Source organism: Sporothrix brasiliensis, assembly GCF_000820605.1.
Source record: "Sporothrix brasiliensis 5110 chromosome Unknown Cont19, whole genome shotgun sequence".
In the NCBI taxonomy this organism is placed as follows: Eukaryota; Fungi; Ascomycota; class Sordariomycetes; order Ophiostomatales; family Ophiostomataceae; genus Sporothrix; species Sporothrix brasiliensis.
This window is the reverse complement of record NW_024467138.1, coordinates 795,989-818,011: the sequence shown is the minus strand read 5'-3', so window position 1 is coordinate 818,011 and position 22,023 is coordinate 795,989. Positions and strand designations below refer to the sequence as shown.

The 22,023-nt window shown below is 55.5% G+C and overlaps 6 protein-coding genes across 6 annotated transcripts; 5 read left to right on the top strand and 1 right to left on the bottom strand.

The window, feature by feature from the left end:
- Positions 1–375: 375 nt before the first annotated feature.
- On the top strand, positions 376–1,639 carry SPBR_00684 (cell cycle checkpoint protein; the record flags this gene model as incomplete). Its single annotated transcript, XM_040759003.1, has 2 exons — positions 376–532; positions 597–1,639. 2 exons carry the CDS (start codon positions 376–378, stop codon positions 1,637–1,639), a joined length of 1,200 nt encoding a protein of 399 aa, XP_040618056.1.
- Positions 1,640–2,721: 1,082 nt separating this feature from the next.
- Positions 2,722–3,435, top strand: SPBR_00990 (uncharacterized protein; the record flags this gene model as incomplete). The annotated part of the gene is made up of 1 exon (XM_040759309.1): positions 2,722–3,435. The coding sequence occupies one exon, from the start codon at positions 2,722–2,724 to the stop codon at positions 3,433–3,435; it is 714 nt and encodes a 237-aa protein (XP_040618055.1).
- Positions 3,436–8,095: 4,660 nt separating this feature from the next.
- SPBR_00036 (uncharacterized protein) lies at positions 8,096–12,982 on the top strand (the record flags this gene model as incomplete). The annotated part of the gene is made up of 1 exon (XM_040758357.1): positions 8,096–12,982. One exon carries the CDS (start codon positions 8,096–8,098, stop codon positions 12,980–12,982), a length of 4,887 nt encoding a protein of 1,628 aa, XP_040618054.1.
- An 819-nt stretch (positions 12,983–13,801) lies between these two features.
- On the top strand, positions 13,802–15,572 carry SPBR_00431 (uncharacterized protein; the record flags this gene model as incomplete). The annotated part of the gene is made up of 2 exons (XM_040758750.1): positions 13,802–14,117; positions 14,188–15,572. 2 exons carry the CDS (start codon positions 13,802–13,804, stop codon positions 15,570–15,572), a joined length of 1,701 nt encoding a protein of 566 aa, XP_040618053.1.
- Positions 15,573–15,964: 392 nt separating this feature from the next.
- On the bottom strand, positions 15,965–19,250 carry SPBR_00120 (uncharacterized protein; the record flags this gene model as incomplete). The annotated part of the gene is made up of 2 exons (XM_040758440.1): positions 15,965–17,620; positions 17,721–19,250. The coding sequence occupies 2 exons, from the start codon at positions 19,248–19,250 to the stop codon at positions 15,965–15,967; spliced, it is 3,186 nt and encodes a 1,061-aa protein (XP_040618052.1).
- Positions 19,251–21,091: 1,841 nt separating this feature from the next.
- On the top strand, positions 21,092–21,691 carry SPBR_01036 (uncharacterized protein; the record flags this gene model as incomplete). Its single annotated transcript, XM_040759355.1, has 1 exon — positions 21,092–21,691. One exon carries the CDS (start codon positions 21,092–21,094, stop codon positions 21,689–21,691), a length of 600 nt encoding a protein of 199 aa, XP_040618051.1.
- Positions 21,692–22,023: the final 332 nt, after the last annotated feature.

Here is a 22,023-nt window from a genome sequence, read left to right as displayed (position 1 = left end):
GCTTAGGACTCACTGCTGACGTATCCTCTCCTCTAGATTCGGTGTTGTCTACATGTTCTGTGCGGTGGGAGTCTACGTGTAGACGTTTCGACAGTCATCTTTGAAAAGCAACGGCCAGAGCCTTATCCACACGGTCAGCAGGCTATACAAGAGAAGGGAAAGGATATCCAACCGACAAAATAATAAAAACACTGTGTCCTAGTTGATATAAAGCGGCGTTGCTGATTTTTGCGTGTCTTTCGTTTTCTGTCACTTGCGTTTTCTGCGGCATCTTAGTTTATATATCGCATTTGCTTGCTTTTATTTCTCGTCTCGTCTGAGTTCAGCGACCACTGTTACTTCTTCTTTCACAGCTCGAACAACACCACAGTTACAATGGAGACGCCAGCGCCTCCTCTCTTCCGGGCGATGGCCACCTCGACCCGACCAATCTATCAGCTGCTGCGCTGCGTCAGTTTCTCCAACAAGGTGCATGTGGAGATTTCGGACGACGGCATCAAGTTCATTGCAGACCACACACGTGTCATGCAGGGTATGTCCAGGCGTGCTTACGACGATTGGAATTTATGGGGCACGACATTTACTGACATTGACAGGCATGGCATCGATTGGCCGTTCCATGTTTGCAACATACTCACTTCACCTCCCCCGCGGAGGCAGAGCTGCCGGTGGCGACGACGACGATGATGAGGGAGAAGGGGATGATGACGAGCCGCTCCCAGCAACGTTCCAGATCTCACTGCCTGCCTTCCTCGAAGCCCTGCAGATCTTTGGTGTGACGGATGCACCTTCGCGGCAGATCAAGCAAGACCCCGACGGGTATCGTACTCAGCGAGGTGGCAACAACAGCAACAACAGCGGCAGCGCAGGCTCTGGCCCGACGGGCGCTGGACGGCAGCAGGCGCCCGACGCGTTCAGTCATCAGATCCTGGGCATGCCGGGCACGTGCAGCATCTCGTACGCCGAAGCGGGCGCACCGTTTGGCATCATTCTGGAGGAAGCGTCCGTGAAGACGACGTGCAACTTGGCGACGTACGTGCCCGAGGCACTCGAGGCCATCCCCTTTGACCGCGACAGCCTCGTCTTCAAAATGATCATGCAGCCCCGCTGGCTGCTCGACGCGCTCGTCGAACTTGCGCCCGCGTCGCCCAACCTGCTGACGCTCACCGTGACCCCCCGCGAGCCGTACCTCCGGCTGTCCAGCCACGGGCCCCTCGGCAGCGCCAACGTCGACTTTTCGCGCGGGCGCAGCCTGTTCGAGTCGATCTCGGTGCGCGAGCGCTGGTCGCAGAGCTTCAAGTTTGACCTGGTCAAGTCGGCGACGGAGGCGATGCGGCTGGCAAGCAAGGTGAGCATCCGCGGCGACGAGCAGGGGGTGCTGAGTCTGCAGTTCATGGTGGAGATGGAGCACGGCAGTGGAGGAGCGGGCCCAGCAGGACCAGGCGCCGGAGCCGGCGGAGGCGCAGGCGGCAACGGAGGCGGCAACAACATGCAGTGGCTACACTTTACATTTGTGCCGTTCATGTCCGACGAGCAGGAAGAGAGCGACGACGAGGACGAAGATGACGGTACCCGGGGCAACAACGGGACGGCCAGAGGCCGCGGTAGACTGGACAGCGACGACGATGATGCGCTTTGAGTGAGAGTTGGCATGCGACCTGACATCCGACACTATCCGATTTGTTTTACGTTGTTTCAATAGAGCACTGAGGTTTACTTCGAAATAAAGTCAATTGTTCTAAAAAACGTGGCTAGTATTGAACCATGCAACTCGCCATTGAATGCAATGACAGAGGCTGGCCAGCACACCTTGAATTGGTTAATCGACGTATGGTGCGGCGCGACGGCGCATTACGTCGCATGTCGCAAGCGATTGCATTTTCCCGCGCGGCAGTCAAGACGTGGAATGAAACTCGATATCGCCCATAGCCTCAATTCGCGTTTCATAGCTGGGCCCTTTTGTAGCGTGCGCGTGTCGACACAGAAAATCACAGTCGACCACACACAGGAGCCCAGCGAAAATCTGCTGCAAAGGCTGGACCGCCTGTGTGGAATGGGACAGCCCCGTCTTCCCCAGTGACCCCTTTTCGCTGTGGAATGCAGCAGCCTCCCACATTCTCACCAACGAGCGGGCCACTCATTCACACTCAGCTCGATCCACCCAATAGACGCGTGAGCAGCGCTGACGAGCATGGCAGTCAAAAGTAGGCAAAGAACCGCCGAGTAAAACAGTCTTGGATGGCGCGCGCATAGGGTCGGCTGGCTGGCCGTTGCCGAGAAAGTGCTTGAAGAGGCGGAGGATGGTTTAAAGGCTTTGATGGGAGGCGGGCAACGCAGGAATGCAGACCTTTCGATTTAACGACCTGTTTGAGAAGAGCACGTCGGAATCGAGGGCAAGGAGTGTATAGCGTGTTTCGTGATGGAAGTATATATAGAGCAGACATGTCGATTGCATTAAGGCGAATAAAAGAAGGAGACCAGAGCAGTTCTGACTGTGCACCTGTCTGCATTTATCATTTTAAAAGATTCTCTCGTCTTCAGTCACTCGTTTTCTTGCACGCTCAAAGGCAAGCATTTCCACTCGTTTCGCTACTCTCCTCTACGATATATCTTACAACCCACGGTTCTACGACGCTACGATCACGACCCTCTACTTTTGGCCTTTGCTCAGTATCTTTTCTTTCAACTGCATATTTCTTTGTTTCGTACCCTTCTCCAACCATGAAATCCTTTATGCTCAAGCCGGCCGGCACCGGCTCGACTAGCAAAAGTCACAAAAGCCACAGCAGCCGGTCGCCCTCCTTATGGTCGTCGGCAAACTCATCGGCAAACTCGTCGTCCTCGGGCTCGTCGGCGTCGACAGCGACGGCCATCGTCTCGTCCTCGCTTTCCCACGCCAAGCTGGCCACCAGCGCCGCCTGGTCGGCCTGCAAGAAGACCACGCGGTCCACATTCAAAAAGGGCACGTCGGCGCTGCACATGAACGTGACGGACCGCAAGAGCCACAGCCCCGTGCTCGACTGCAACCAAGACCAGCCGCGGACGTACTGCAGCCCGTCGCCGCGCCGTGGCCGCCGCCTCTTCCCCTTTGGGGGCAACCGCCTGTCTAGCAAAGCCCGCTATCGCTCGCTGGGCGAAGACCTGGACATTGGCGCCGACGACGAGGACCGAACCATTTTCTCGGATCGGCCGTTTTGCGACCGTGTCGACGTGTACCAAAAGGGCTTTGACAGCAACGACTCCTACTACGGCTATGATGACGACGACGACGACGACAACAACAACAACAGCTTCGGAAAGACGCATATCCGCGTCGTTCACACGCCGCTGTCCACAGCGGCCAACGACAATGTCCAGGCCACGTCGACGGTGCGGCATATGCAGTTTGCCGCGGACGAGGGAGAGGAAGACGATGATGAGTGGTGGAGGGCGTAGGAGGTGGAGAATGAGAACGATTCGAGGTGGCTTGCTTCATCTGTAGCCTGCCGCCTCTGCTTCCTTTCTCCACGCTTAATTCTCTTCGCTTTTCTTTTCTTTTCTTTTCCTTCCCTTTTGCCGTCTCTTATCTGTCGGGACTGCGACATGCACTGATGGCCCGCCTTCGAGGTCCTTCTGGACGAAAAGAGAGAAGAGAAAAGAAAGGCGTTGAAGACAGGGGCAGAAGTCTTCTTCCTTTTATTTCGTTTCCCCCCTGCACACAATGGACAACACATCAGGTTCGCGGCAGCATGCAGGACACGAAGGCTTGTCAAGTCACGAATGCTTTCTACGGAGTACATGGGTATGGAGTCTGGTTTATGGAGTCCGGTGTCCATCGGCTGGTTTTGTTTTGTTTCCTATTTTCTTCTTCCCCCAATGTCTTTCCATCTACGTCTTTCCTGGCGTTCGTCGGCAGGGGTTGCGAGTTGGACAAGGGCGTTTCTGGTAAGGCGTCCCGGTTTCTCTATTTATTCCTTATCTTCTACACTTCACAATGTCCTAAGATTCAGTTCCCTAACGCTGCCACTTCACATTAACCCTTATAGATGATAGATGCAACTGTGTTTTGGCCTTTGTCAATCATTTCCCCATTTTCTAAACGTTTTTCATTTTCTTTTCTACTTTCACGGTTTCCTTTTCGTCTATGTCTCGGGATCGCCTAGATTTGTTGCTTTCCTTCTTTCCTTCAATCTCTTCTTCTATACATGGTAGGCGTTATAGGTCGGCGCTGGCCACGGTTTGGGATGGGAATGGGACCTATAGTTATTCACGGACTCGAATCTACAAACACGAAATTTTGGACTCCTTCTCTCCGTCATTTCTCTTGTGACTTACATAAACTTATCGTATTCGCCATTTTGTCCGTTTCAGCCTCACGATAAGTGCAGGATGCATATTTACACATCAGGCTCGTAATTGTCCGGGGCGCCGTTACCGTCGCCTCCTCTTCTTGACTTGATTCGTTCATTCTCTCTTTCTTCTTCCCGCCTTAAATTACCTGGCCATCCTCCAGGGACGCAGTCTTCTTGTACTACCCACCTCGAGAACGGGTACAACAAGCAGACTGCATTGATACACCAACGCCAAGCGTGTCGTACGTCTACTATCTTTACTCTTTTCTTTTCTTTTTTCAAAATCAATCCCTCAAGCCACAGAAGCATCCGTGCACATGAGCGGCGATTTGGTAGATGATGTGGTTTACACGTTGTAACCCAGGGCAGCAACGTCGATAGGGGAGGGGGCTTGCTTACAGTCACCGCTGATGAGCAATAAAAAAACAAAAGGTCAAAGCCATCAAACTGGCCTTTCAACAGAAAAGCGCGAAATGCAAAATATGACACAAAAAGAACAGCCGGACAAGCCGAAACGTGCGGAATTTTGCAAAAAGTTTCTATTGATACTGTTTCCAGAAGACAGTCTTTATCGTTTCAGAGCTCCTGGTAGCACACCCTCGCTTAACAAAAGCCATGGTTTCCTTGTAAGAAAGCGTGTTGGCATCCTTTCTGTTCTCCCCCACGGACGCCGTTGCTCTGGCGGGCGTTCTCGCGTGTTTACTTGAGGTGGCGTTTTGGGGGCACAACTGATGAAGTGAGGGATACTTAGGATACTTACAGAGTGGAAAATACAACCCCTGCTGTGAAACGGTGGCTGAACTATTTACGGCCGTGAAAAAAAAAGAAAGACAAAAAAAGAAAAGAAACAGACAAGTGGCAAGGCCAACGGGATCGGCGGAAGGGCAGATATTCGTTGTGTACATTGTAGATATATCCCATTCCTTCTCGCTGTGTAGGACCTTAGATTTGCTGTCTTTGTTATTTTACTCTGCCTGCAATGTGCTCCAGAATCGCAACGGCAATGCTGACGTTTTTTCAAAGCCAATTTGTTTCACGAATGTACTCCGTATCATGATCCGTATCATGACGCAGTAAACGCAATCGAACGTCAAAGTACGCCGTGCTCTTTCTCTGCTAGCACTGCCCTTTTCCCGGTTGTCCAGCTTCTTCTCTCCCTATGCTGTGATACGCAAAGGGGACAAGACAGGTGGGGGGATGGCAGGCAGCACAAGGTGTTCGGTGTTCTGCACGGAAGCCAAATACGTGTACGAACGTTTTGTGCGTCAAACTTGCTCTTGACAAGTACTTACGGCGCATGCTGGCACAAGAACACGTCAGTTGGCTGTCGCTGGCCGTCGAATCCAATTATGCCCCCGTCAAGAGAAGAGCTGAAGGGCTAGGCGAGAATTGGGTACATACATGCTGGGATTGTTTGCTATGAACAAGGTTGCTTCCACCAACAGGTCCATTTGTCATGAAGAAGACATTAAAAATACACCGCTTTTCTAGAACGCTGACACCTTGTCCGTTTCCACGTTGAAATTTCACAGAGAAAAAAAAGGAAAACGAAAAGAAAACAAAAAGAACGAAAGAATAGGTCGAGGGGAAGCGGATGTCTGCATGCCCTCGCCATGGCACTGCATGATTCTATTGCATGCATGGCCGGGTACGCACCTCTGCCTGGTGGTTCAATACGAAGAGACAGCTGGCAGGAAGCACGTACTCGGTGTGTTGTGTTCCTCTCCATGGCGTGCTTGTCTCTCTTGTGGACAACCTCGACTCCTGGTTAATTCTCTTTTGTCTTTTCTTTTCTTCTTCTTCTTGTATGGTTTTTCTAATTTGTTCCATCGACATGAAGATATGACAAGTGTATGGAATAGCCGCAGCAACAAGTTACCTTTCGCTCGCAAGTTGCAGCTATGGTCATTGACAGATAAGCGCGGAAAATAAAAACGAACACAGCCCCGGGCCAATAAACGAGCCGTGACGTCTACAAAAATACCCCCAACAGCCAACTACCAACACAAAGGTGGTGTGTTGCTGCGGCCCGCTCCAGAAACGATGGTTGATCGCCCTTTTCATAAACCCCCAAAGCCCCAATGTCCCAAAAGGGCCTAGAGGTGCCAGACAAGAGTGCCTGCAGTGCATGTGTGCATCGTAACACAGTCTGTCATTTTGTTCCAGTGCCCATCTCCTCATCTCGTCCTCTGTCCATATGCAAGTGAGGGCAAACAACTGTTAGAAGAGACACCAACAGAGAGACACCAGGCAACTATGAGTGTAAAGAATTGTTATGAGCGTTGCTGTGAGACAAGCTGGAGGTCTTTATTTACTTCCCGCCTGAGCTGAATCAATACTATTATAGGCTTGTACGACGTATTGCGCTACAATATACGCAGCTGAGCCGCTGCCTTTCGTGGCCGTGTAAGTCGATTCGTTGACCCAGGCGACTTTTAAAAACATTGATCATGTCACTTCTTCTCCAGCAGATCGTCAGCAGCACACATTTACGCGCACACAGACAACGATTGTCAGCGTGCACTGTCCTCCCAACCCTTTTGCCAATTCTGTGCAACCAGCAGGGATGGCGGGTGAACGTCCTGTAGGCCAACATGCAAAGGCCAAAAAGGGCCAGGCCGGTTCTGGGGGCCAGAATGCACCCTTGCGTCCCGTATAACATAGAGAAGGGAGGAGGGCGAGGGCAAAGGCGGTGTTGTTGTTCTTGTTCTTGTTTCTCTCACGGCTCACGTCTTGGGGCGAATCTCGGGGCAGTTTCTGTCCGCCGGCAGAGCACAGGTTCTTTTCCCCCATCGATATCGCCTCGCACCCATTGCTCCGTCCCCCAACCTGAATCCCTGCCAACATTGTTCCTGCCCTCGTTAGAAGAGTCAGTTGGTATAATAGACGAGAGGATTTATTTAAACGAAATTTAATTCTTGTTTTTGACGCATGACGGCCACGATGGCCCCCGATCTGTGCCGTACTCTGTATTTTCATCCCTCCTTCTACCTCCGTCTTCTGAACTTACCTTCATGCCGCTTCTTCCTCTCAGCCACTCGGCTGCTCCCTGGGCTTGTAACACAGGTTGTTAGTTTCTTGGTTGGCCCTTTTTGCACACCCTCTCAGTCTACCCTGTATGGTTGTTCCAGTCGCTGTTCTATTCATGATCCGGACCAAGCTGTATTCTATGTTCCAAATTCAGCTTTCTATTTTCTGCGCCCATGTCCTGCCTCGTGTTGATTTCTTCCCTTTCTTATGACTCTCCCTCGATATCATTTTTGTTTGTAATCGCATCTCCCTTTGTTATTTGTGCCTGTAGAGAAGGCTTCACAAATGCTCTATTTCCATCCCAGCATCTCTATTTACAGTAGGCCCTTGTTCCCCCAAACCTCCCTTCAACACGGAGTCGTCGTGAGTACTCACGAGGTCGGCCCTAGCACTGGACTTGACTCTGTTATATTGGTACCAACGACCGCGCACTTTCACCTCCGGCCCCCTTCGAGATCAATTTATTTTTTGTCCCCAGACCTTGTCTCCAGAACCTGTCTCGTCAGAAACAGAAATGCAACTTGGACCCGTCTCTTGCTGATGAGCTTGTTCCCTCTGATGTCCCCTCTTCCTTATCAACTTCATACTCTCCACACATCCCAGAACCTGTCAGTCCTTAATTTCCCACTCTGTCTCTCTCTGTTGCTCGCTGTCTCTCCTCGCATCTGCATTCGTCCGAGCATCGTGCATTGTGTATCGTCCGTTGTGCATCCTCTCTATTTCCGTCTCTCACGATGCCGTCGCGCGGCAGCTTCAGCATCCGGAAGCTCTTCTCGTCGCCTCGCCGGCTGTCTCTCATTGCCGACGAGGTACCCGCGCCGCCGACGTTCGACCGCGTCCGCAGCAAGCGACGCAGCGACTCCAGTAGCAGCAGTGGCACCAGCGACGAGAATCGGATCATCACCCACAGCCGCGGCAGCTCCGGCAGCTCCGGCAGCTCCGGCAGCAGCAACAGCACTGTCTTCCACCCAGACAGCAGTATCAGCATCACGACACCGCAGGCCGAGCGTGGTCTCACCGACAATGTCGACCACGAGCTGAGCCAAGAGGAGATTGACCGCATCAAGGCGGTCGTGGCCGCGGCGGCAGCCGCAGCCGCCCGCAGTCTCCGTTTGCGCATGGACGCAGACAGCGAGGCAGCCCAGTCGATTCGAACGATTCAGACCATCAAGACGATTGAAACTGCTGTGCTCGACCGCATGGGAGTCGACTGTCGCGACAAAACAAACGCAACATCAACATCGACAAACAAAAACACGCAGCGGTCCGAGAGCACAGAGAGCACAGTTATGGCACGCCTGGGTCAGAGTTCAGATCCAGCGAGCACAAACGAACCGCCGCCGGTTCCGCGCAAGAAAAATCGCCCGATTCCTCCAGCCATTGTCGTGCCGCCACGGAGCAGCACGCCCAGAACGGCGACCGGCGCCCGGGTGACCCGGCGGGAAAAGCGCGTGCTCGCACCCGATACACACGACAAGGCCGGTGGCGACAAGCACAGCAACACAGAGAGAATCGCAAAGACGGAGAGAGTTGACAAAGGAGACAAAAGCGATCGAAACGGTCTAAGCGGCCGAAACAACGGCGTTGACAAAAGAAGAAAGAGCCAGCACCGCCGCGTGGACAGCCAAGGGAGACGAGGGAGCCTTGGGTCCAAAAGCGGCAAGAGCCAACAGCACTTGCACGACAGCCTTTTCCAACAAAGAAAATCCGGCAGGAGCGACAAAGGGGCAGCAAAACAAAAACAACAACAACACGAGGCAGTCGCAGCCCCGCCCACAGGGCAGGCGCAGCTGGCCGCCGGAAACAGCAAAGGCCAAATCCAGCCAGAAAGCGACAAACGCCACTCCCAGCCAAAACACAGCCAAGCAACACACACCTCGCAAACAACAGCAAAGAAGCAACCGGACCAGCAGTCGCACCCGGACAAAGATGGCAAAGGGGACAAACAAAAGAAGGCCGGTGCGGATGTGGCCCGCGCTGCCTGGCGCCGTGACCAGCATCGCAATGCACAGCCGTTCTCTTCCACTTCGACAGTCAAAGCATCATCGTCACGGCCAAATGTGCACCCTCTGACTCTCGATACCACCGTCTCTCTCGCCTCGATCGTCTCGTCTCGAACCTCCCTGTCCGCTCATGCACCCAATCTCTTGACCAAGGCACTCCCACCTCCACCGCCGCCTCGTGTATCCTCGTTCGTCGCAAGTCACGGCTCATGGAAGCCACAGACTGAGAAGGCCTCATTGTCGTCCTCAGCAGCATCACCGGATAAGACTGTTGTCGTTTCGACAAAAACAGACCCTGCCGTTCATCCTCTCTACCGTGGCCGGTCCGGCGACATTGACTGCAAAAAGGACAGCGGAATTGCACTCGACCGCAGTCAGACCAGTCTCGTTGGCAGCACAAACGACAACACCTCCGCCTCCTCCGACAACAACAACAACAACGTCAAGTCCGACTCCGACTCTGACTACGGCTCCGACGCTAGCTCGTGTCTTGATCTGCTGCAGGCGCTTTCCATCCCGCCTGAAGAGGCCGCCCTCTTGCGTCGCCCACCAGCGACCGAGTCGTCTACGCAGTCTGCCAGCATGCAACTGTCGTCGTCCCGGCTGGCCATCGACAGCGACACCAATGTCAGTGCCGATGCCAGCGCCACGACCGATTCTCCCGTTGTGCGCAATGTGTGCACAACACCCACATTCACCCAGCCGCGCATGGCACCGACACCTTCGCCCCCGGCTGTCCCGTCCGTCGTCCCGTCCGAGGCCACAATCTCGCGTCGCATGATGAGCCCATCGCCGTCGCCAACACCACGGCCTTCGCTGACAAGCGTGGCATCGCGGACGTCTGGAACCTCTAGTGCTTTGCCCGCCTCTGCATCGCCGCCCTCGCCAAAAAGGCAGACGCGCTTCTTGCCTCTGCGGTTGAACAAGGGCCTGCCCGACGCTGCCCTGCGCATCAAGCGGAAACGCTCCAAAGAGGCCGCCGTCAAGCGTGATCGGGCAGCTGCTGCATCTTCTGCCGCTGTTTCTTGTGCTTCGACGTCCAACAAAAACGGACAGCCGTTCGTAGATGGCAAAAGCCAAATGGACGTTGATGGCGACGGCACAAGCAACAGCAAGAACAGCAAGGACAGCAAGAACAGCAAGAACAGCACAAATAACAATGCCAGCAGCACCAGCACCAACAGCGGTGGCAACAACGGTAGTGGCAGTTCTCGCTGGACACTACCGGACAATGTCACAGAACTTTTCCATGGGCGCCTGTTTAGCCGCATGGAAGTCACCGAGACGCTCCCCTTTGAGAAGCTGCAAGCTATCCGTGCGAGCCGAGCCCTGGCCCAGAAGCAGCAGGTCGAGGCCGACGAAAAGAAAAAGGCACAGCAGATGCAGGAGGCGCAGGACGAACAAGAGCGGCGGGCAATCGAAAATGAAAAGCAGCAGCAAGAGTTGGCCGACGCCGAGCGAGCGCTCATCAAGGAGCTGCAGCGGCCACACCCGCAGTCTCAATCTCAGTCTCAGTCTCAGTGTGACTCTGCCGACACAACCACGACTGGCCCACTCGAGACATTGTTGGAGTGCGACGAAGAAGAGCTCCAGGTGAGCCCCCTCGAGCCAGACGACATGCCAGTTGATGCACATGGCCACCCCATCGAACCAACTGTCTCCATGCCCGTGTCACCGCCGACCGAGTCGTACCCGTCAAAGTCTCTTCCAATGCCACCGCACATCGCTACGCAGATGGTGTGGCGAGGAGGTGAGGGCCCTGCTTGCGGAGAAGAAGATGAAGAAGGCGATCAAGACGAAGAGAAGACTCCTCGGGTGGCCGAGCCAGGCCACTTGACTGTGGTCCGTGATAAGACCAACGACGGCAACACCAAGACCCGAACCGTGTACCTGAGTGCATCTCGCGACGAACCCGATGGCAGCACCACACCAATTGAGCCGTTCCACATGGAAGATCTGCCGAGCCGCATTGGCGCCGCCGGCGTCCGCGAGTCCATCCTGCTTCCCGTCGAGGAGGAAGAGGCCTACTTCGCCTCGTCCGTGGCTCAGCACAAGGAACGTCGGAGGCGAGAAAGAGAAGCGCAGGAAAGCCGGGAAAAGGAGGCTGCTGCCAAAAATATTGAATCAGAGCCCGAGTCTGAGTTGCTTAAGGACGTTTCCGACGTCGTGCCCAAGCCAGCCAAGTCGCCTCTCGACGAAATTGGCCCCTTTCCCTCGCCGCCCACAAAGAACCCAATGCGGTTTCAGAGCTTTATCAGGAAGGTGGCACAGACTCCCAAGCCTGACGCTGCTTCGCTGCCGCCGTCGAACGAGCCGCCGCCGACACAGCCTATTCCGCAAGTGACCGTGACCGACGTAGACCGCCAGAGGCGTCGGCGTCGTGCAAACCGGTCCACATCACACAAGTCCTTGGCCAAAACACCCAAATCGTCCTTTTTCCTGTCGTCCCCTACCTCGCTCGTTCCTCCTTTGTCGTTATCTTCACTATCCACCTCGTCGTCAGCAACATCCATGACAGCCGTTGCAGGTGCTGCCGCATCGACCATATCCCAGCACCGCGACGACACAGCCTATGTTTACTTGTCGGCCACGCCCTTCTCGCTCGTCATGCCCACCTACCGCCACGGTCCCATCCGCTTAAATCGTTTAGATCTTCTCGACGTGCGTTCAGACAGCCGCAGCTCGTACGACCGCAACTTACATCTTCACCGCCATCACCACCCCAACATTGCCACCGTCGAGGAAACTTTGGACTGGACCGCCTTTCAGATGGCCATATTGGGTGGTGCGGGTGAGTATTGCAACGAAAGTATCGATTACGGCCAAATGTCGGCCGCCGCGGCCGACGAGGCTGACCGACTGGCCGACTGGTTCTGGTCGCTCGACATTCCCACCGAAAGGCTCCTGACAAATGCCGAAGAGGACACCGAGTGGGTTCGTCCTGTTGCACCACCATCTGAAGTAGCGACAGCACCTGCCACGATGACCCAAGACACCCAGCGTCATAAGCCTGGGTCACAGTGGACATCCATCAGCAGCGTCGCCGCCGGCGTTGCAGTCAACACCAACACGAGCGTCCGTGGTCTTACACACAGCCGCACTGCAACGGACACAAGTATCGGTACGACGACATCGATCTACAGCAGTGGCGGTAGCAGCATCAACAGAGATGTCGCGGCGGTCGCCAGTGTCTCCAGCAGCACCGTCAACACGGTCGGCTTGGGCCTCACTGCGCAGACGGCCAACCAGGCCCTACCGTTCCCCATGAGCCGAAACAACAGTACGGACGACGGCGCATACGCAATGAGCCGCAATAGCAGCACGACTCGACACAACCCTGCAGTTCATATTGACGACGACATCACACCTACTCAGCCGCGAACCATCCACAACCTCCACCCCATGCACGCCGTCCAGGACGTCCGCGCCAGTTATGCGAGCGTCGCCAGCTACGAGAGCATGCCGCAGAGCCCCATGGCCGACCTTATCATGACGCGCGGTGCCAACGGCAAAGAGTACGTGGCACCCATGGGCTACAACCTGAGCCACGACTTGGGTGACTACCTGCAGTGGGAGAAGGACAACGTCTACGCCATGGCTCTAGACGAGCCGAGATAGACATTTCTGTTCACCTTTTTTTTTTTTGCGTCTGGCTTTGCATTCTTGTCTCTCTTTGTTTTCATTTCCTTCTCGTGTATTTCATTGCGACTTAAATTGGCCATGGCTGGTCTTTGGCCATCAAAGTATCTATTAATCTTTTCATTGGATCCTATCAATTATCTCGGAGGTTCACTCTTTTTGGTCATGATTTCTTTCATTTGGATAGCAGCGTCAATTACGCTACAGAAAGCCAACATTTGGCATCACAGTACAAAGTACAAACAAAAAGCGGATCGATTTGATTTCATCTCGTCGTGTTTCTCATCTCTAATTATCGCCTTCTTCATTTGCACACAGCCATATTTTCACTCGCTGACACAAAAGATATCTAGATACCACGCATTCGTGCACCTGACCAGTCACAATTCAACTTTGTAAATATGTACTTAAACAATATGTGTTCTCGTTCGCACTCGTGAGTGATTTAAGACGGACGATCTGCACGCCGGGGTTATTGGCGATGTCGGAGGTATTACGTCGCAGTTGTCATGATTTTGGTTGTTTGCCAACACTCCGCCATGCACTAAAACAGCCCTAAAAAGAGAACCGGAAACTGGCGTGTATCAGCCATGCAACCTAGAAAAAGAGGAGACAGAAAGAAGAAGGCCGCACATCGTCCGGACTTCTTGCCGACTACGAAAGAGTCACGTCCATGATTCAAGGGCCATTGATGAATTCATGATTGCAAAACGCAAGTCCATCTTCTCGTCACCATCCGTCCAATGCGCGCCCAAAGCGTATGCGAAACAACGGGACCCTTCACGTTAACGGACCACAATGAACATTGAGCTCGACAACATTCGCTCGCCCGAGCCGGCCGCCACCAGCAGGCTGGGCGGCGCTCACACTGCGCCTTTGTTTCGGTCCATCCGCCAAAAGAGCAGCGCCGTGGTCCACCGCTTGAGCTACCGCAACGTACGGCCTGCTGCGTCACGAGGCCGCGATGACGGTGACGCCAACAATGCCGCTTCGCCCTCGCCGTCGTCACCGGCCCACGTCACCTACGGCCGCCGCACCGTGCCGCCGCCCGACCGGGGCCGGGGCGCCTATCTCGTGCTGGCCGCGTGCTCGCTGGCACAGGCGCCCATATGGGGTGAGCTCCCCCCCCCCCCCCGGGGGGTCTCGTCTTCTTTCTTTTTAGTTTCCCTCCGCTGACCTCCCAGGCTACTCCCTCTCGTTTGGCGTCTTCCGTCAGTACTATGCCACCCACAGCCTCGTCGACGCCTCCCCCGGCAGCGTCACCTCCATCGGCACCTCCCAGACGGGCGTCATGTACCTCGCCGTCCCCGTCGTCATGGCCGCCCTGACGCGTTTCCCCCGTCTCCGGCCCTGGTGCGGGCCGCTGGGTCTCGTCGTGTCCGTCGCCAGCATCGCTGGTTCGTCCGCGCCCGGCGCCAGCGCGAGCTCCTCGGCGGCCGCGCTCATCGCCACACAGGGTGTGCTGTATGCGCTGGGCTGTGCGCTGCTGTTTGGCGCCGCATCGCTGAGCCTGGACGACTGGTTCCTTGAGCGCAAAGGGTTTGCATACGGCGTCATGTGGGCGGCCAAGAGCACCGTGGGCGGGGGCATGCCGCTCCTGGTGGCCGTGCTTCTCGAGCGGTACGGCGTCGAGACGACGCTGCGGGGCTGGGCCGTGGCGTCGGCGGTCATGGCAGCGCCTGTGCTGCTGTTCCTGCGCCCACGCGTTCCGGAAGGTGTTTCGTCTGCGGACGCGATCGGCAGGGACGATGAGAACGAGCACAACGGAGACGGTGCCAACGACCACAGCAACGACGACGAGAGTACCGGCTCCCACCGGCCGTCTGCCGTCGGCGCCCCCACCACCAGCACCACCACCACCCTTGCCTCCTCGCTGGTCTTCTTCCGCCGGCCCCTCTTTTGGATGCTCATGGTCGGCAACATGATCCAGTCCCTCGGCTACCAGATGCCCAACACTTACCTCTCCGCCTATGCCGTCGCGCTCGGCCTCGAGCAGTCCACCACGCTCGCCACCTACGCGGGGCCGCTCCTTCTCGCACTCTTTTCCGTCGCCTCCGTCCCGGGCACCATGGTCATGGGCATGCTCGGCGACCGGATGCCCGCCACCACTGTCGTGCTCATCTCGTCGGCCGGCTCCGCCGTGTCCGTCTTTGCTCTTTGGTATGTCAGCGACCTGGCCAGCGTCCACGGCAACCCGCTGGCCCTTCTGATTGCGTTTGCGCTGGCCTACGGATTTTTCGCCGGCGGCTTCTCGTCGACCTGGTCGGCCGTGCTGCACGACATGAAGCGGCGCGACGAGACGGCCAACACGGGCCTCGTCTTTGGCATGCTCATGGGCGGCCGCGGCCTGGGGTTTGTCCTCAGCGGACCCATCAGCGGCGCACTGCTGGCGGCCGGTTCGGCCGGTGGCCCCTCCAAAACGAGCGTTGTCGTGGGCGAGTACGCGCCGCTGATTCTGTGCACGGGCACGACGGCGATCTTGGGTGCGTGGGGCTCGCTGTGGTCGCTGGGGCGGCCGTGCCGGCGTCTGGCCCGGCGATTGGTGGTTCTCGTTCGTGGGCGGAGTTAAGGTCGGGTCAGGACGGCGACGGAGTCAAAACAGAGTCCAATGGTGCAAATATCCAAGTAGTCAGTTGTGGAGAGGGATCCAAAGGGAACGTCCTCAATAATACAAGTCATATAATAACGATAGGGAGCAGATAAGCAGGCGAACCAATGAAACAAAAAGAGTAATGCTTTCAAAAAGAAGACAACGCCGTATTGTGCAACCAGACTGTCGCCATCGTGAGCTCGTTTGCTATGCGAAACACCCAAAATGAAGAGCCGAGGCAGAAAGCGAAAAGGAGCTGAAAAACATGAAAAAAGACGACAAGCAAAGCGCAACCAAAGAGAATTCGAAAACAAAACACCAAGAAAAATAACCATTCACTCCCGTTCACCAACTCCCGCCTCCACGTTTCCCTACACCTCTAAAATCCGCGTAATCGTCACGTCGATTTCCTCGCGCGTCATATCCTGGCCTGCGGCGCGCTGGCCTGCAAGCACATCGTCCAGCCGGTTGAGCTGTTCCACCTTGAGGACGTAGGCGTTCCACAGCTCCTCGGCCTCGCGCAGCACGCGACGTGGCCTCTGCTTGTCGTTGAGCGCCTCCTCCGTCTCGCCGCTCTTGCGCATGGCCAAGATCTGCATCCACAGGTGGCGGCGTTCGTCGTCCAGCAGCTTCATGACGTACGCCAGCGCGCTGCCAGGATCCATGGACGGGTCGGGCAGAATGTCGTTGCGGCGGCCGGCGGAGTTCGACGAGGTCGGCTGGCCCGGTTGGATCGGCCGCGGTACGGCCACGGTTACCTTTTCGTTCTCTCCAACTGGGCCGGCATTTTGGCAGCACACGACACAGTTGACGCGGTTGTGCTTGCAGATGGCCGTCGTCGATGCCGCGGACGTTGACGTGGTCGTGTGGCGCAGAGTGTGGTTGGTCGCCTGGAAGGAAACAGACTTTTGCTGGCTGGGCTTGCTGGTCTTGCTGGTCTTGGAATGGCTCGCTTTAGCCTTGGCCTCTGCAACCCGCGCGGCGGCGTGGACCTGTGCCAGCTCGCGCTCCAGCTCCTGGTCATGTATCTCGCCGTGCTCCGCGTCTTCGCCGTTCTCGCCCTGCTCCACCTCCACGTTCTCCGTCTGGAAGTCTAGATCGGGAATGATAAACGCCGACGTCATGTTCTCATCCATTGAGTGGTCGACCGCAGATTGGCCAGAGTCCGAGGCACCATCACTCTGGGCCAGGTCGGCCACGTTCTGGTTGTCGTCGGGCCGCTCTTGGTCATCTTGCTCAGACTGGAAATCGTCTACGTACACGTCAAACTCGTGCTCATCACGGCCATCGTGCTCCAGATCTTGGGTCGTCTCCACAGGCTGCAGCGTGCCCCGGTGCTCCTGGGGCAGACCGCCAGGCCATTGGCCCAGAACCTCTGTCATGCGCATCAGCGTCTCATCCTTGGACGACCACGACTCGCGCAGCTTGCGGAAGTTCTCGTCGAGCTGGTGAACGCTCTTCTCCTTCTCGCGCAGAAGCACCTGCAACTTCGTGATCTGGCTCCGCTGGCGCTCGACAACAGCATGCACTGTGGCCTCGCGGTCCTTGCACTGCTGCCGCACCGCGTGTAGCTTCTCCTTGAGCGCCGTGTTCTTCTGTGCCAAAGCGTCCTTGGCGGTTGTGAGTGCATACTTTTCGTCGCTGCACTTGGCGTGGTCGCCACTGAGCATCCGTTTTTCGGCGTCCATGCGTGCGATGCGCTCCTTGTGGAGACGCTGCTCTTCGCGTTGGCTGCTGTTGGCGGCGTCGCGTTCGTCCTTGAGTGCCTTGATCACCCGCTCGCGCTCAGCCACCATCTGCTCCAGCTGCTGGATACGCCGCTGCGCCTCCTGGTTGGGACGCTGTGCGGACGCGGCCATCCGCTCGCGAAGAGCCTCCAAGTCAGCCGAGAGTTTCCTGGCTTTCTCAGCAGCGGCATTGGCGCGGCTCACGGCCGCATCGCGCTCGGATGCCAGGTTGGTCGAAATTTGAGCCTGCTTTTCGTACTGGGTATGGATAACGTCAATATCCGTCTCGAGCTCAAGAATCTTATTTTGCAATACTACAGCAATTAGTACACGGGCGAAGAATGAACGACGCAGACTCAGACAGCTACTCACATTGGTTCTCCTCGCCGCTTTCTCTGACAGGGTTATCAAGGTCTGGCGCAAAGTCATCTGCCGCGGACTTGTGGGCAAGGCTATAGAAACGATCAAGAAGCGACTTGTACTTGATTTCGCCTTGGACAATCTCATTCTGGAGCATCTCGTCGTGCTCTTGCAGGCGCTTCACCTCCTCGCGGATGGTTTCAATATCCACGAAAATCTCCTTCTCGTCTTCGGGGATGCGACCAGCTGGCAGCTGGTACTTCTGCTGGGCGTCAACGGATTGGGTATAGAAGTAGTTACCAGGGGTGAAGCGCAGAGTGCCGGTGACGAGGTTGTGCAGGAGAGGGAACGATTTGGACGGAACGATGAACGACTGGTTAGTAACGCCGTCGTTGCTGTCGGACCGAGCCAGGATCACGGCATGAGCTGCGGGTGCAGGTGGCGCCGAGCTCGTCCTCTGCGGTACATGAGTCGTGGCGGTTGTAACGGCTGTCCGGATACCCAGGTCGATATCCTCGCGTGAACCGGCAGACGTCTCAGGCGACGACAGCTCGTCGTCCAGGAGCGGAGGGTTCTCAAAAACCACAGCAGATTGGTGTTTCCTCTTGGTGTTCGTCTCCTTCAGCGAACCTGTCGTGACCGATTTCTTCAACGCCGGCGCAGGTGCAGGAGCAGATGCTGCAGCACGAGACACGGCGCCATGCCGCAGGGGAGAGGGCTTTGGCTTCTTGGTAGCCGCTGCCGTCATGACGAACGACGTCTGAGACTCGTTTTGCACCGTAGCTTGCAGAACTGGGCGGTTGTGCCCGGTTGGCGCGTCGGCCATGCGACCGTTTTTCTGCTTATTGTTCTGGGTGGATGGGAGGGGGCCGCAGTTCTCCTTGTCAATGTGCACCAGGTTGTCGATGACACCAAAGTTGGTAGTGGAATCCGCGTCCACGTTGACCTGGTTGTCGTTTTGTGCACCTGCGTCGGCGTCCTCAAAGATACCCGTATCGGTCACATCTTCGGGCCGCCACTCCTTAAAGGTACGGAACAGGGCCGACGTGTTAACGACACCACTCAGGATGTCGGTGGCTGTCCGCTTCTCCTCGCCGCCGTTGCCAAAGCGGCCAGTAGATTTGCGCACGCGATGGCTCCCGCGCTGGTAGTGCATAGAAGCACGCGTGGACTCGGCGTCGGGGCCGGCCGAGAAGGTAGAGGAGGGAGTAGAGTCGGAAGTGAGGTCGTTGTTGTTGTCGTTGTTGTCACCAAAATGGATGGAGCTGTTTGTGATGGTGCCGTGCGAGCCTGTGGACGAGGGCGGTTCGCGAAACTGTGCGGGCATCTGGGCGCGCGCGTGCTTGGCGGCGAGCAAGATGTCGTCGTGGCGGGCGCGGCTGGTGCGCTGGCTGAAGGCCATAAGGTCCTTGAGACTGTCGAGTGTCGTGGAGCGGTCGGAGTCGTAGTGCAACAAGCCGGGCGCGTTACGTGCCGACTCTTGGTGCTGGTGGCGTGGCCGGTGGTACTTGTCCTGCGCGACGGAAGGCCGGGCGGCGCGATTGGCCGTCTGGACATTCCGGTAATCCATTGCAGGATAGGAGTGTGTATATGTGTAGTTGTGGGAGGGCGTGTGAAGTCAATCGGTGAGTTAGAAGAAACACGCTGATCAACGCGACTTTTGGGGTGAAGAAATAAAAGTAAACAAAGCGGCCGTGAGATCAAGTCATAAAGAATAAAGGGAACAAGAAAACAATGTTTGCCCAGATGCAATGATGCGACGCGTCCTCAAACCTCCAGAATGGCACGATGCTGTCCGGGAGTGTGTCGAGGTCCTCGTCGCGGTGAGGCCGTTTCTTTGCGTGGGAAAGACGTGTCGTGCTGCAAGAACCGGGAGAAGAGGTCGAGACAAAACAAAACAGCAGGAGAGCTCTTGGTGCTGGTGGCCAGTGTGTTATTGTGGGGCGTGGAGCAGCCACAATTCTGGCCCAAAAAGGCAAGAACAAAACAACTACGAACGAATTGGCTCTTCTCTACTGTTCAGCCACACAATGCGACGGCTCGGACGAGGCTGGTATTTCCGATATACCGCTCGTAAGGAAGAAAGGTCTTGCATTTCCATAATATCAAAAAGAGTGTTGTAGACATGCCACACTCGATAGCGGTCGACGACGTAAAGACCGTAGTGGACGGTTTGTTTTGATAGCTGGCCAATCAGAGTGCGGGAACAATACTTCAGAAGGAAGGCGCTACGAACGTCGAGTCTGCCGTATTGTCGTATTATGTCAGCATTCATGACGACAGCAAGGTCGGCCTCGTCTGCGAAGCGGCTGTGACAGTTTCATCGGTGGACATGCTCAGCCAATCTGAGACGCATATCTACATGAAGTTAGGCATAGCCCAACTTCGCCCAATGCACAGAGCTTTCTCAAAACGAATTCAAAGCAGTACGATTAGGCGAGAGGCAGAGCTCAGGCACCAGCAAAAGAGCAGCATCAAATAGATAGTCCGATCTTGTTCTCATTGTGTCTCAAGAACAAAAAGCCAATCGGTCCATCCGCCGCAAGGAATAAACACCGTCTTCGTTGGAAGCTCGAATGCAGTGTACGAAATAGAGAATAATTTAAAGGCTCCGTGGCTGTGTTCCATTTTAGCGTCCTTTCAGTGCCACTCTGCACCGTCGCACTTTCCGCGTGTTGGAACGAGTGCGAATGCGACATCACAGCCAATAGGCGGTCGCTCCTACCCCGAGTGTCCATTTGATCCTGCCGCTCCGCCAACAATGCAAGGCTCTAGGCAGCCCTTTTCAGGGACTAACAGCAAGTAATTTTACGACATGCTTTTACCTGCTAGCGCCTCCCCAGGCAGGCTGTTTGATTCCCATCACAGCCCACACAATTCGCACGATCGCTCCCAATGCGGCTAACCGTACCACTCTGTGGGAAGCATGGCACAGCCCACCTGCGAAGCAGACTCACAGAGAAGCTTTTTGGTTCCCGTTGCCTCCCCATGAACAGCCCCTTGGCGCCCACGTAATCCAGACTGAGCGCGTATTACAGAGCTGCGCCGATCGATTTCGGCTGGCGGCCTCGCCGTCAGTCGTTGGGGCTGGCTGCAATATCAATTTTGTGCCCGGCGAGAGGTATGGATGGACTCCATCCTGGTTCTGGAAGGTAACAATTGAACGTGGTTGTCGTAGAACTCGAAGGGACAGGTAAGATATAAAGCCAGCCGGTCCTGTCTATCTTCAAGTTGGTATTTGCTTCCAACATCTCCATCTTCTCAAGAAGACACTCACACACATCTCTCATAACCCATCAAACGCTCAACATCTACTGTGACATCACCTGTCCACGCCGATATCCCATCCATCTGACACCTCATCCGTCTTACAACTCTCCCACGCACCAACCAAAGCAAGCCTTCTTCAAAATGGGCATCATTCGTGATATCGTCTACAACGTGATGGACAATCACAACATGAACAACGCGAACATGAACAACCCCAACTGCGGCCACAACCGCAACGTCGTCTACACGACTCCTGTCCCTGTCGGCGCCACCTATGTCGGCTCTCCCTACCTCGGCCGCCACGACCGCCGCATGGCCCGCCGCGAACTGCGCCGTGACTACCACGACGTTCGCCGTAACATGCGCCACGGTTACGTTGTCGACACCGCCTACGTCACGTCCGCGCCCTCGCCCGTGCAGCAGCAGCAGCGGATGATGTACAACAACACCACCAACATGCAGTACCAGCAAGGCCCGCCGGCCTCGCAGATGTATAGCAGCAGCAGCAACAACAACAACAACAATCAACAGTACGCCCCGCCGCAAGGCCCGCCGACGTATGCAACGCGCGACATATCGTCTCAGAACAACAACAATAACAACAGCCGTGACATGGCTCGGGATGGCAACGCACCGCAGCCACAGCAACGCCGCGTCTTTGACGATGAGTCGGACGTTCACGCCCCGCCGCCGTATACACCCAACGGCAACGACCAGCAGTCAAAACACTCGAAAAACTAGGGCGGCGGTTGTAAAATGACGTCTTTTGATTCATTTTATTTTGTATTTGTATTATAATCATAGAGAGCGGGTATTGCTTCTTTGGAGTCCTATTTTTTAATTTTCGTTTTTTATTTTATTTTCATTATTTCATTATTTGTTGTCGGATTTTTTTTTTACAAATTTGAATTCAATCTCCCCCCCCAAAACCACTACCTGTTACTTTTGTATAGATGCACTTTATATGAAAAGCGACAAAAAACTGTAGAGTATTGCAGAACGACAAGAACTAACAAGACAGAAATCCGATACTGCAATTGTAAACTGTGCCGCAGACCTTTGTTGCTGTATTC